Below are 13898 nucleotides of genomic sequence, written 5' to 3'. Positions count from 1 at the left end.
GCATATGCATATGCATATGCGTATGCATACTACTGTGTTTAAGTTCAGAGTGTGTGTGTGTGCACGTGTCCGCAGGCCTGCACAACCCGCTCAACATCATGCCGCAGCCGGGGCTGTGCGTGATCAACAACCGCGCCTTCTTCGTGTTCGGCTCGCTGGTCGCCTTCTACGTGCCCATGGTGATCATGGTGGTGACGTACGCGCTCACCGTGCAGCTGCTGCGCAAGAAGGCGCGCTTCTGCGCCGAGCACCCGGAGTCGGACAAGTTCCGGCGCCTCGGCGGCCGGTTCGCCGCCTCCAAGGGCTCCGGTGGCGGCGGCGGCGGCGGCGTGGGGCGGCGGTCCGGGTCCGGGAACCGCTCGCACCAGCGCTCCTCCACCATCTCGCACCAGCTGTACCGCGGCGGCGCCGCCTCCGACAGGTCGGTGCAACCTTCCTCCCTCAACGACAGCCACGGCGCGGTCTAGTTCCCAGAACCACACTTTACCAGTGGCGGTAGCCAGGATTTGTGGTATGGGAGGGTATTAAGAAGCATCCCCTCCCTCCCCCCCCCCTCGTATTAAAGCGGGGGGTCCGGGAAAAATTACGATTTTAAGGTGTAAAATAGTGCTATTTTAGCAGTTTTCGGTTCTTAAATGTAAATATTTGTAATGGTAAAATATTTTTATTAATTTTAATATGAAATTTGTTTGAGTGATGAATAAGAAATTAATTAAAGATTAAGTGCTAAGGGGGAGGTTTTTTGAACCCCTTAACCCAACCCCCCCCCCCCCCCTTCCCTGGCTACGCCCCTGCACTTTACCATCCCAGCGGCGACGCACCTCATTAAGGTGGCGGGTCCCACACGCTGAAAGAAGTTGATCTCATATCACTAGGGACACGTTTCTATTTCGCGATTTTCATTTCATGTCAACGTATTTCACAAAACACTGTAGCTTTTTCCAAGAGCCGAGGCAAATTGTGAGGGTGCAGCAGTACGGTGACCACATTCTCGTCGGCACCGTCAAGTGCGGGACGACACCTCTTACCGACCTCAGCCAATAACCACAGATGAAAAGCTACAGTATTTTTGTGAATTACCTTGACACGAAATGTATTCGCGAAATACAGGAGTCCCTGCATATCACGTAACAACTAAAAGTACATGAAAAAAATTCTTCAAACATCTGGAATTTAAATTTTATTTTTTCTATTTGTTTTTATTATTTTTTTTTTTGCGAAAGTATTTCGAGACCAAAGTAGCTTGGCTTCTGGGTTGTAGCCGTGTCCTTGGCGGATATATTCAACCGACGTTTTCGGTCGACATTGCAATCACCATCATCAGGGAGCAGTTACCTGTACCTGTTGTACCTCTTGTACAGGTAACTGCTCCCTGATGATGGCGAATGCAACGTCAATCGAAAACGTCGGTTGAATTTATCCACCAAGGACACGGCTGCAATCCCAGAAGCCAAGCTACTTAGGATGATGGCCGTGAAAGCCCGCGGAAAATTATTTTGAGACTAGCCGAAAGTTAAAAAAAAAAAAAAAACACTGTAGCATCGTTGTTTGGTTGAGTTTCTTTCAGCTACATACTTAACCGTCGGTACGCCGAATCACGGCCATTAGGCGTTGAAGCAAACGCGTCCTGCTCAGATTTCTTGCAGACGGTCGCCAATTATTACAAGGAAGAGAAACCGCTATCTCGGGCGTAATTTTTTAAGAAGTCTAGTGAGTCGTAAGATTGTTCCGCCAAAAATTACATGGTCCTGCTGATAAGCTATTCTTCTGCATTCTCCTTTCTCGTTTTGTATGAAAAATCACCCACCACTTTACGTGTTTACCTTGCATTACAGAATCACCCTATAAGTTTTTTTTCTCCGGTTTCTTTCTGGAATACCTCAAACAAAAATTGTTTAGTTATATTATTAAAAAATTAATTTTAAAGAAATTAGTAAAATTACATCTTAAACTGTACGAATAATTCAAGTCGTTTTGCTTGCTCGCTCATACTTCATTGCGCTATCAATATCAACAATTACAATGGCCGAGTGAACTTGGTGTACTAGAGTAATATAAGATCGTGGTGTTTTAATTTAAAGGGTGTTTTTAGTAAATGAATGCCGCAGGCTCTTTCAGAAATTAAATTAAGATTTTAATGAAAAATTTATTGTAGTTGGGTAACTGAAAGAGGTCTCAAAAGTAAAAGGAGCCGTATTATTGCCTCTTCTCTTTGTATTAGCTTCTTAGCGTGCTAAAGTTGGCTGGGAAATATCGTCTTCATTTAATAAACTCGCATTGTAGTCTTCAGCACAAAGAGGAAGAAGCAAAGCCAAACTTGTATTGAATTGATTACCTCCAATAGTCTTACATAATCCAATCTGTAAGAAGAGAAAAACCTCTTTGATGGGAATACGTACAGGGAATTTTCAAAGGTAGACCTCTAAATTAATAATATGGAAAAAAATTTAAAAAACGATGTGTTGGAGTTAGTTTTAAAAAGAGAGCAACTGTGTGTGTTAATTAAAACTAGTTCTAATGTTTTTGACATTTTTTAAACAAAAAGAAACCAATAATCAATATTCACACTGCTATACGTTGTACGGGAGTTGTCGCAGCAAAACAGTGCACAATTTCTTTCAGGAGCAAGACATATTATTCATCATATAAATTCAAAACATAACTTTAAACGAGATTCCTCACTATCCAACTCAATAACTGCTTGTAAGCCTTCAAGCTTTTGCAATGAAACACAACATAGAAACAGCAGTTAAACATATGTTAAACCTAACAGTCATATATTATTTAAAATAACATTTAAGTAAATGAACTCTGTAAACAAAATATGGCCTGCCTTCTAAGGCCCTTTTAACATTATTTGCTAACGCATTTTGGGGAGACACATTTCTAATATTAATTTTTATAAATTAAAAATAAATATCAACATGGTTAGGTATAAATGGTTCAAGTTAAATTTTGCGTTCGGACTCTACTAGAGGTGCTTATTGAAATCTATCTTGTCTTAGTTTTTTTTTTTACAATTCTTTCTGTTCGTGTTCAGCGCAGATTCACTTTTACTGTCACTTGATTCGAAAACCATTGTAACTCAAAAGTTTATTTATACTTAAATTCATAAAGAAATTCTTTGAACTAGATAACTACCTAATTATGCAAAAATTTATCTCAGAATTATATATAAAATAAAGCTATGGAAATTTCGACCAAGCTCATTAATGGGTGAATTTGAATCAAGTTAGTGAAAATGGGGAAGATTTTTGAAAATCTGTAAAATTCTGTCTTCTTTAATATGAAAAATATTTCATTAGTTTAAGGTGTAAGTTTAAAATTTATTTTGGCTAAGTTAATATGTGCATTTAGATTTCGAAGTTCATATTTATTTATGTTGAAAAAAATAAAGGTAAAACCCATTTCAGGTAAATTATACCCCTTGCAGTAAGAGTTGGTTTCAAAAGTTGTCTCGGACAAACGTTTTAGATTGTATTTAGTAGATTTACAAACACTTTGAATATGTGTGATACTGTGTTTACTAAGGAAGTTATCACTGCGCAAGAGGTGCTTTTTGAAACTATTCTCGCCTTATTTTTTTTTGCACTAGGCTACTATCTGTTCAATGTTATCACGATACATGATACAACGCGGGTCTACACTAACCAGAAGCACTGTACAGAAAGTTAGATTTCCCCTCCCCTAAAACGTCCACAAGTAACACAGTCATCTAATTCGATAAACTCACTGTCAGTTCCGCCTTTATTTACTATGAAACTTAATCACGTCAATGTGGGTATTTCAGGTGCTCTAATACATAATAAATTTTTAAAAAATGTATACATATAAACGCGACGTTTGTCTATTAGGATATGTTGCTACATTATGTTTAACTAATAAATAGGGATGGGCCAATCAAATCCTCAATTCCCTAAAACACCATGAAATTATAACTATTCGAAATATTTTATCTTCAAGAAAAATATTCGGAATAAAAAAATACCAGGAAGGATATCCAACATTCTAATACTAATGCCTGTGCATTTGACAATAATATCATAATTTTTCTCTACAGACGCTATCAAATAATGTTTGTAATTACCGTCGGTTGCAATGTTCGGGGAATGTTTGTTAAATATTCCAGGGAACTTTTTCAACCAAAAAAAGAGAAAGAGAGAAGTCTTTTATCATAAACATTTAAGAAATTTTATTTTGAAAACAAATAATTATTTTTTTAAATTTAAAATCTATGTTTTATTTTTCAGAAGTATTGTTTCATATTCAAGTAAAACTGGATTTGACACAACAATATTAACGACAAAATATGTCAATACTAAAGGCAGACAATAAACAAAAGAATACTATTGCATTACACAATATCGATTATTTATGGCACTCTCAGACTTATTAACCAAAGTCAATCTAATGTAAATGTAACTACGGTGATTTGTGGAGAAAAAAAAATTAATAGGTATGACGTAAAAGTAAACAGTTCAGCTGTCTTACGTTTAACAGTAAAAAAAAAAAGTTTGGCGTTAACAGTATATCTGGGAAATGTTGATGCAAGACTGAAACAGGGAGCACAGGAGGAACAGTAAATTTGGATGCAACGCTGCTATACCAAGAGACAAGGTATTGACGCGAGGAGAAAAATTCGTACACCCAACCTGAAGGGAGGGGGGGGGGGGGGTTTGTACACTGGAGAAAAAAACGCTGTGGGATCACAAACAAGTGGGGAATTACCCCCCCCCCCCCACCCCCACCAAACCACCAAGTTTTCTGAGACCACAGGGGCTTTAGGAGGAAGGCGAGAAGAGATTCACGACGCCTTGCACTCAAGCCAGGCCCACCCTGACAAGGAACTTCGCCAGGGAAAAGAAAACACGAGAACGAAAGCTCTCAGCAGACGTGGAAAATAACAACGCAGCACAAAAATCACTTTCTTGGTGATATCCAGCGTCTTCTCTCGAGATACTGCCTTGTCATCCGCATTCCATGCCTGCTGTTGTCCACAATGACTGCTGAAAAATAGATTTCAAAGAAAGACTTGCCTATTGCTGTCGTTACCATGGTGGGTCTTCCGGAAAGTTTCTGCATAGATTCGCGTTTTACTGTCACTTGATTCCAAAACCCATTGTCAACTAAAAAGTTCATTTATATTTAAATACGTAAAGAAACTCTTTGAAAACCTTAACTACCGTAATTTTGCAAAAATTACTCCCAGTATTATACATAGAAGAGTGAAAATGGCTTAAAACGCTTGTTTTCAGAATAACGTTTAGGCATTATGTACCTGGTACAAATACTTGAAAGCACCCGAGGGCTTTGAATTACACTTTTGTCTTCTTTTTTGCCATATGGTGTTATAGTTACCACTGAAACATCATAATTTCCCTTTGCACGACGAGAAGACTGCGTGCCAGTCCACGGCCTTGCGCTTAGAGGCTATACCGCGCTAGAAGCACCAGTGAACGTCGCACTTTTCATCCCCCATAACTAACATGAATGCGCACATGACTATGCAAGGTCAAGGCTCGTCTTGAACAGTCATAAAGGCGAACAGCAATGATACAAACACGCTCACAACTCAATTACTAAGAAAGGTCAATCAAAAGGGGTTACAACTTTTAAGAGTTCAGCACATACAGTCGCCGCACTAACAGCTGAAATACTGCATGTGGATACAGTGGTACGGACTAAGAGTGACGTAGCCAGGATTTGTGTATGGGGGGTGTTAAGAAGCATGCGCCCCCCCCCCCCCCCCCCGTATTAAAGCGGGGGGTTCGGGGGGTCCTCCCCCGGGAAAATTTGGATTTTAAGGTGTAAAATAGTGCTATTTTAGCAGTTTTCGGTTCTTAAATTTAAATATTGTAATGGTAAAAATTTTATTAATTTTAATATGAAATTTGTTTGACTGATGAATAAGAAATTAATTAAAGATTTGGTGTAAAGTGGGGGGGGGGGGGTGTTGAACCCCTAACACCCCCCCCCCCCCCCGGTTACGCCCCTGGGACTAACGTCACCAGATCCGGTAACACATTATATCCAATAACGGTGCACAGTTCTGCAGTTTATCCCCTGCCGACTGAGGGTATAACTGTATATTAGTTCGTTTTTTTCTCCCTTGAAAACCATGTTATTGTGTTTTATGGACCATTTCGCTGTAGTCGCGTATCACTAGCGGGGTAGATGAGAGTGGGGAAACCATTTCTTGGTGTAAATTAAAGAAAGCTTGCGTCAGTGGTAACCATAATTTTCAGAATAATAGAAACAAGCGTAAATTATATGCTGTCAAAAAATATATCAGTTAACATAAAGAAAATACTTATCACAAAATAAATAACTTCAATAGACAAACTAACCCTGTTTTCCGACCATTAATTACTAGATTTTCTACTGGTTTGATTTTCGGTACTAAAATGATACAGCTGGTTTTTTTTTTTTTTTTTTTCCATCGTTTCGATTCATGTTTAATTTTTAGTCCCGATTTTCTACCACATATATACATATTCGTCCGTAATGATTCCTAAGATGCACAAGACCACAGTAGTATATATATATATATATATATATATATATATATATATATATATATATATATTAGAAGGTCCGAACGCAAGATTTCGGAGTGTGGAGTCGGTGGTGTCGACCTTTATCTGGGATTATGATGTCACGGCGGCCATCTTGGATGGCCTTGACCTTTTACCTTGACCATTGTCGTGACTCCGGCGGCCATTTTGATCCGCCATCTTGGATTACACCATTTTGAATTGTAGAATCTTTCGCCATCCGGGATACAATAACTAAAAAAAAAAAAAAAAAAAAAAAAATCAATATCACATGAAACAGCAGGACAGAGGAGAAACGAGCTATCACACGCAAAGTGACAGTTACTCGTGGAGCGGGGCTTGTGTGCTCGATACCCACCACAAGCATAGAAGCTACTTGATTATTTTTTATTGTGTACTTTTGTCATAAATACCTCAATTAAAGCTTGTTAGCCACTAATGTTTTGACGCGACAACGTCTAATAAATCTATGAACGCCGGCTGCACGCACGAAAAAATGACCCGTTACACACATTGTTCCGTTACGCTGTGTCCCGTTACGCTCATTGTACGCTTGCGCCGCATCTATCTCTCTTCCATTCGACTGTTTATAAAGTGAAGTGAAAAGTTAATGTGGTTTTCATTGCTTATTACAACAACAATTTCGGCAATAAAGGTTAATTATTCTTGCATTTTAAAAATCCGATTACTAGTATAATTTCAAGTATTTATTCTTTTATTACTAAAATAAAAATGATTCAATTTTATTTATAAAAGTATGCAATCATTTCATCAATGTTTTGTTATGACGTCACGTTAAACTATCGTCCGTAAACGACTTCACAGAAAACCAATTTATTTTTAATTTTCAAGGCTAGAGACAGAGGCTGGACGAACGAGACTCGTTTTGCCGCTGTGGGCAGGAATACTTTGACCCCTCGAGCGCGAGGAAAGTATTGCAAGCTTGCAGAAACGTCAGGAGACCAGCCAGATGTTCACACAAGACACGCAACGCACCGCCACACCGCCATCTTGCTAAGAGTAAAAAAAAAAAAATCGTTGAAATCATAACGCGGCACATGAAAAATACTTTATGTAATCGCTACCAGTTATTTAATTTTTGGTTATAATTACTCAGATGAGCGGAATCTTACTCTCAAGAGAGAAAAAAAGTAAGAGGATTTGAGTGAATTTTATTTATATAAAAGACCAGATCTAACCTCACCAACATTAACCTTCCCATAAGCAAAATAAATCTGCGTGTACTTATGCACGTGCGTTAGAAGTTAGGCTTATTTTTTATTTAATATATAAGATATTTTTTAAATTAATAGTTACAAAAAAATTATATTTTGTTAGTTGTTTACTTTTCACCATATGCACAAAAATCTAACATTTTTAACTAGAATGCTCCCGCGTGTCACTTCAGTGACTTTGATCAATGAATAAAGGAGAATATGGAAACTGATCAACCAGTCTTTCGATACGCATTAAGACTTCGTCATGTCAAACTTCCGTTCGTGAATGCGCGCGCACGTCTTTGCATTTCCGTTGCATATTAAATTTTCACCCTCAATGTGTAACTTACAAAAAAAAAAATAATCCGCAGATGCTCGAAGGCGGATTGTTCAGGCGTCTGACTCGGTCAATGAATCTTGGGGTTTCTTCTCTCGGGTGTGAGAAGCCTAAGATATACATCACGTTCTGTCCCTTCCCGATTACACCCGAACAATTCACCTTCGGCCAACTTCGGGATTTGTTTTATTTTTGCGCAGTAAAAATGAATTCAAATATTAAAAGTGGTCGGTTAGGTTAGCTACATTAAAACACTTTAAAACACTATGGACGGTTAGTTAGGTTAGTATAGCTACATTAAAATAAACAGAGAAATATAAATATATATAAATAAACCCGAGGTTGGCCGAAGGTGAATATTCGGGCGTGTTCGGGCAGGGACAGAACTTGATGTACATCTTAGGCTTCCCTCTCGGTGTGGCCTACCACCATTGCAACCAACGTTCGCAAACCACACGCGCAGTTGTATCTGCTCGCCGCAGCGAACACAAGAGCAGACCATGTCTCGGACGTGTCCAAGCAGCGAACGACGGGATTCCTCACTTCTTCGAAAGCACCTGGATTTGAAAAATAGAAAAATAAACACGCGTGTTTTGTTTGTCTACACATTCGTGCCCGCTTTTGATCACGAACCGCTCCGTTGCAGTTAGTTCTAAGTTTAAGATTTTACCACTTCTCTCGCCCTCTCCTTTATATCGTAAACATGTCAGCAGTCGAGGCTGAGCTGCGTTGAAGTGGTGGATTGTGCCGGCGTTTCGCACCGCATTGCATCAGGCATCTTTATTGTAGAGGATCATCCGATAAATGAGGGGTAGGAAAATCATGTGAGGCGTTGAGCCATCATTCCACTCAAATTATTTTATTAAATAAAATAAACAATTTCTTCCAAAAAAACTACATACTATACAATTTTTTTTTTCGTACATTAACACAAAATTTATGTGGCAGCAACCTTTCCAGAGACTCCACTGATGTTTGTGTATTTTTACACATATGTACATGTGTTGGTGTGTTATTACTCTAGTGCTTAAGTAAAATTACTGTTAAAAATGTGAAAGCCTAATTGCAATTATATGGTAAGTATGTCATTGTTGTATTTTTTTACTCCGTTGTATATACACACAGGCATGCATGTGTAAATTTACCACAAAAGCCAGTTAATTATACTGCATCATTTAGTAATTTACATGAACAATGAACAGGTAGATTGCCGGTTTTCAAGGCCATTTTCTAATGAACTATCTCGGTTTTCGAGCCACGGCGAAGTGTTAGATTGTACCGACGTTTCGATCTGCATTGCAGCAAGCATCTTCAGAGATGAGAAATCAACTGAGAGCTAGGAGTTTGTAATGCTATATAAATATATACTTTCAGGCCTCTTCATATTGGCTGAGGTGTCAGCCAATCAGGGGAGGACATTTTCCGCTGTTGACTTCTGTATCGACCAATCATGCTCGCTCTCATACCATTGGCTGTATTGGTCATTTTGGTTATAGACCCTGAGTAGACGTTCCTTTGCTTTCTGCTGTTGAATTTTGTCACAAGTGGCACCCATGTTTTGTCCAGCTTGTAGCCATATTATCTGTTGACTTTGTTTGGGTTGTTTGAAATTTTTCAATGGCTTCTTGAACTGCCTTGTTCCCTGTAATTTTCCGTGGCAGCTACTATGTCGAGTTGGTAATATGAACATGTAAATATGTACTTATTATAAATATATATATACATACTTTCTAGCTGAAATATGTTAATGAATAACGAGTAATCATAGCAATATTTTTTTAAAGTTTTTTTTTCAAATCTATTTTGTTTCTTGGAAAAGACAGTAGGGATGGTGCAGTAGTTCGTCGGAGTGTGTGTAATCTGTCTCCAAGGAGGCTAGGGTTGGCACATTTTTTAGAATTACATCGTTTGAATGATACCGATGCCGATAAAATATCGGCTAGAAAATGTATATCATCTTATTCAAATATCGAACCATGGTCCTCTTTTTTAAAAATTATAATATTATTATATGTTTGATACATCTAAGCTTTCATAATGAAATTACCTAAAATAAGTTAGGCTCTTTCTATCATCAAAAAATAATTGTACTGTAAGGGTTTACAATGAACGGGGTTTTATATCATTTTAGAAATTGTGAAAACAAAACCTAAATATGTATGTATTATCTTATTTTAATTCGGTATCATGGGAAGAAAATATCGATTTTTTTTTTTAATATCCGATACCAGAAACATGAATGTTTTGCCATGTGACATCGATATTTACGACTAATCGATTCGTTGCTCGCCATCCCCAGGGACGGCGCGTCCAGCCTGCGCGTCAGCTCGTCGCACCCGCAGCTCAGCTTCGTGGCGAACGGCGGCGGCGGCGGCGGCGGAGGCGGCGGAGGCGGAGCCAGTGGCCGCCGCGACCAGGGCACCCAGACGCCGGAGAACATTGCGCGAGAGACGCGCAACTTCAGGCTGCGCTCGCTCAGGCTGCAGCTCAACATGGGCCCGTCCACGCTCAACCTCAGGTGAGGGCGGGTTCGCGTTCCAGACATTCTGTCCCATGGCCCCCGCATTCGATTACGTTCCCTGGACCCGGGATCGGAGACGACCCTCCCCCCCCCCCCCTCCCCCATCACAACCCTAATTTTTCAGTCACGTGCTACATTACAATTGCATGGATTATTTCGTACCTACATTCTTTTTCAGAATGTTATTTAACCTGAAAATACAGGGTATAATTATTATGGTTACTATTTTATTAAGTCCAAACTAATATTATCTTTGAAAGATTTGTGCAATGGGAGTGCATGACTTGATGTAAGTTTTTGGACATACGCCATTGCTGAGCACTTTTTTTCTGTAGAAGAAAACTAAAAAATAAAAATAAATAAGTAAAAAAAATTGTTTTTGCTTAATTTGTGTCTTTTTGTCTTTTGGGTATTTTTATTTATTTACTTATCTATATTATTTTTTTATTTTTTATTTTTCTTCTACAGAAAAAGTGCTTAGCAATGGCTTATGTCCAAAAACTTACATCAAGTCAAGTCCAGACTAAGCTTTATTTATAAAATATTCAGTATGTTTTTATAGTTTGTAAAAATTATAATAGTTAAAACATTTAAAAATAAACAGGTCCGGGCACTGGACCCAGGGTTCAACCCAGCCCCACCCTTGTGGGGGCCGTGTTCTATCCCTAGGAATCATCGGCTCGGTTAAGGGTATACGGAACCGCCAACGATTTCCAGAACCGGGAATTCCCGGTAATTTCGGCACTAGCGCACGGATTCTAAATCATTCATTCGCAGATTATAACTCGCTTGGATATACTTTATGAAAAATTCGTGTAACTTGGACTGATTATTTTTTTTTTCTCTATTTGATCTCTAAAGTCAGAACTATAGCATCACGAGTGCCGTAATAGCCGTAGCTATTTCCATATGAAATAAGTTTTGGGTAGAGTTTCGATGATTCACTCACGCGCCCTTGTTGTCAGTTGCATTCTCCTCAAAAGTGTCATTATAAACGTGTCTCAAATTTGAAATTTCGCAAAGTAGTGTCGTCGCTGCTAATTACCCAACTGGCACATGTCAAACCATCGCAAAGTTTTAGTTTACGAACGCTGACAAACAAAAGAAGTTGTTTTACAGCCACTTGCAGAAGGAACAAAAGTTAGCAGTACCAAGAAGAATTTTTTTTTTTTTTTTTTACTTTTACAAAGGATTCCTTAAAATGCCAGTTGCCAATAAATAGTTGGTAATACCACAAGAAAGATATTGTAAACATTTGTGCAAAAATTGCTGTGGTTATTCTTGCGTGTATGAAATACGAGATAATACTGATAATTTTCATATTTTAATTGATGTTTCATTCAAGCATAATTTTCTTAAACCATGTAAAATATAACAGAATACTCAATACTTAGACTTTATTTTGTTGTATTATATTTATATTAACGAGCTCAGTTAATACTGGAAAGTGTACCCCTTTTCTCGGGGTACTGTTTTACTAGAAAATTAAAAGGAAGTTTATATTATAGTTTTCCTTTAGTATAGTTTATATTGAGTATTGGTGTTATCCGTACGGCGGTATTTTTGAAATGTTGGTAACGTTTTTCAGCGCTAGTGTCGCCTGGGAGCACCTGGTAACAGTTAGTTTGAATATCATTAAATAATTGTGTTTATTAGCTATAGTTATAATGTAGTTATATATTTGCATTTGTATAAAAGTATTTTAATTATTAATGCGACAGAGCAAAGTTGGACAAATTGTGATCGGGGTAAAATGAAACAATTCACGAGCACGGCGCGCATGCGCGCGAGGGACAGACTTTTTTCCCCTCCCTTGGTTGAAGGAGGAGAGGGGAATGGCAGGCGATCAGCTGTTCTGTACGACGGGCCGGCGAGTGTGATTCGGTTCGCGCCAGGGGCCTCGCTAAAAATGATTTTTGCGAGTGTGGGGCCGGCTTGGCCAGCAAATAACTCGTTGATACGTGTGTGGAAGAGTAGCTGTATAGCTGGTGAAGATGATAGCCGCTGTTCTATCGCGGCGGAACGAGGCTCCTTCCGGCTGGTATAGCCGTCAGCACCGACTGGCCTGAGGACCAGTGGGGTTTAGCGAGGATTCGCTAATCCAACGGAGACGCCGAGCCGATACGTGAGTGACTTCCCTTGTGATTCCCCTTGTGCCACGGAGTTATACTGCAAGAGATTGGTGGCAGAAATAATTACATCAAGCCTGAGAGTGTCATTTTACATCGGAGGTCTGGTTCCCCCAGTTACATGTAACAATTTTCGGATATGGACACGTGAAGTAAAAAATTGATAAAATTCAAATGGTAGAGACTCGCGTTGAACGTTTTAAGGGTACCTGTCCCCCGAACACTTGAGCACGTCGCGTAACCAGGAAGGCCTTTACTAACTGGAACTTGGTTTATTTGAGATTTTAAATAAATATAAAGTGTCTTGGTAACTGATGTTAAGATTAGGGTATTTTTATATTTCCTTATCATGTGTTGGGTATGAATATATTTATATAGTTTATAGCATCGGGCCCGATTTAATTAATAGGTACCGGCGAATGCTTATATTTTTTTTATGCTTGTAATAGTTTGATGTCAGACTTTCAGATTAATAAATATTGTCTTGTCGTATTTGCCGCAAAAGTTGTGCTTTCTCAAGCAAATTCCTTTCTTTTGTTGTTTAAATTAAGCCCTGATATTTTCTATACCCGCGTTGAATGCCGAGAGGTTTGGGTGAATTGTGTGCCGTAACTTATTTTGCTGATATGTCGGATGGCGATACACTATACCAGGTAATTCCCGGCAATTTTACGCGGTTCACGACGCTCCCTAGGGGCTTGCGGGGGCGTCAAATGCGCCACTCTGCTACTGGAATTTGCTTGTGGCTAAGCATAGCGGTTGTGATTAGTATTGGCGTAATTTCAATGATGCCTGTTAGCTGGATCTATAAGCTGACTAAGCCCGAGTTACTAAGTAACGTCCAGGCTGCGGGTTTGACTGTAACTGACGATGTGCACCCCGACGAGCTTCGCAAATTATTTTTTGAATATTTAAAGACTGAGGAAAAAAGTAATCCGGAAGGCCAAGTTGAAAATAAAGTTATCATGGAAGGTATTAAAGGGGTGCCGGGGTTACACGAGACCGCCATTTCGGAGTGGGTTCACCAATTGACGAAAGAAAATGTGGTTAGTAATTTAGAAAGTCTTGGGGTAGTGGTAGATGAGAAGGATGATTGGCCTATGTTGCAATTGCAATTACTAGCTGAAATGTTAAAAGAAG

The 13898-nt window shown here is 39.1% G+C and overlaps 1 protein-coding gene across 1 annotated transcript in view; it reads left to right on the top strand.

Moving 5' to 3' along the window:
* The window catches only part of LOC134537267 (alpha-1D adrenergic receptor), a 243861-nt gene that overhangs the window by 198521 nt on the left and 31442 nt on the right, over positions 1-13898 (top strand). The window contains exons 3-4 of the mRNA XM_063377539.1: positions 76-421; positions 10408-10626. Of these exons, the coding sequence (XP_063233609.1) occupies positions 76-421; positions 10408-10626 (565 nt within the window). The remainder of the gene's footprint in view (positions 1-75; positions 422-10407; positions 10627-13898) is intronic.

Source organism: Bacillus rossius, chromosome 12, assembly GCF_032445375.1.
Source record: "Bacillus rossius redtenbacheri isolate Brsri chromosome 12, Brsri_v3, whole genome shotgun sequence".
Classification (NCBI taxonomy): Eukaryota; Metazoa; Arthropoda; class Insecta; order Phasmatodea; family Bacillidae; genus Bacillus; species Bacillus rossius.
This window is presented reverse-complemented; position numbering and strand designations above follow the sequence as displayed.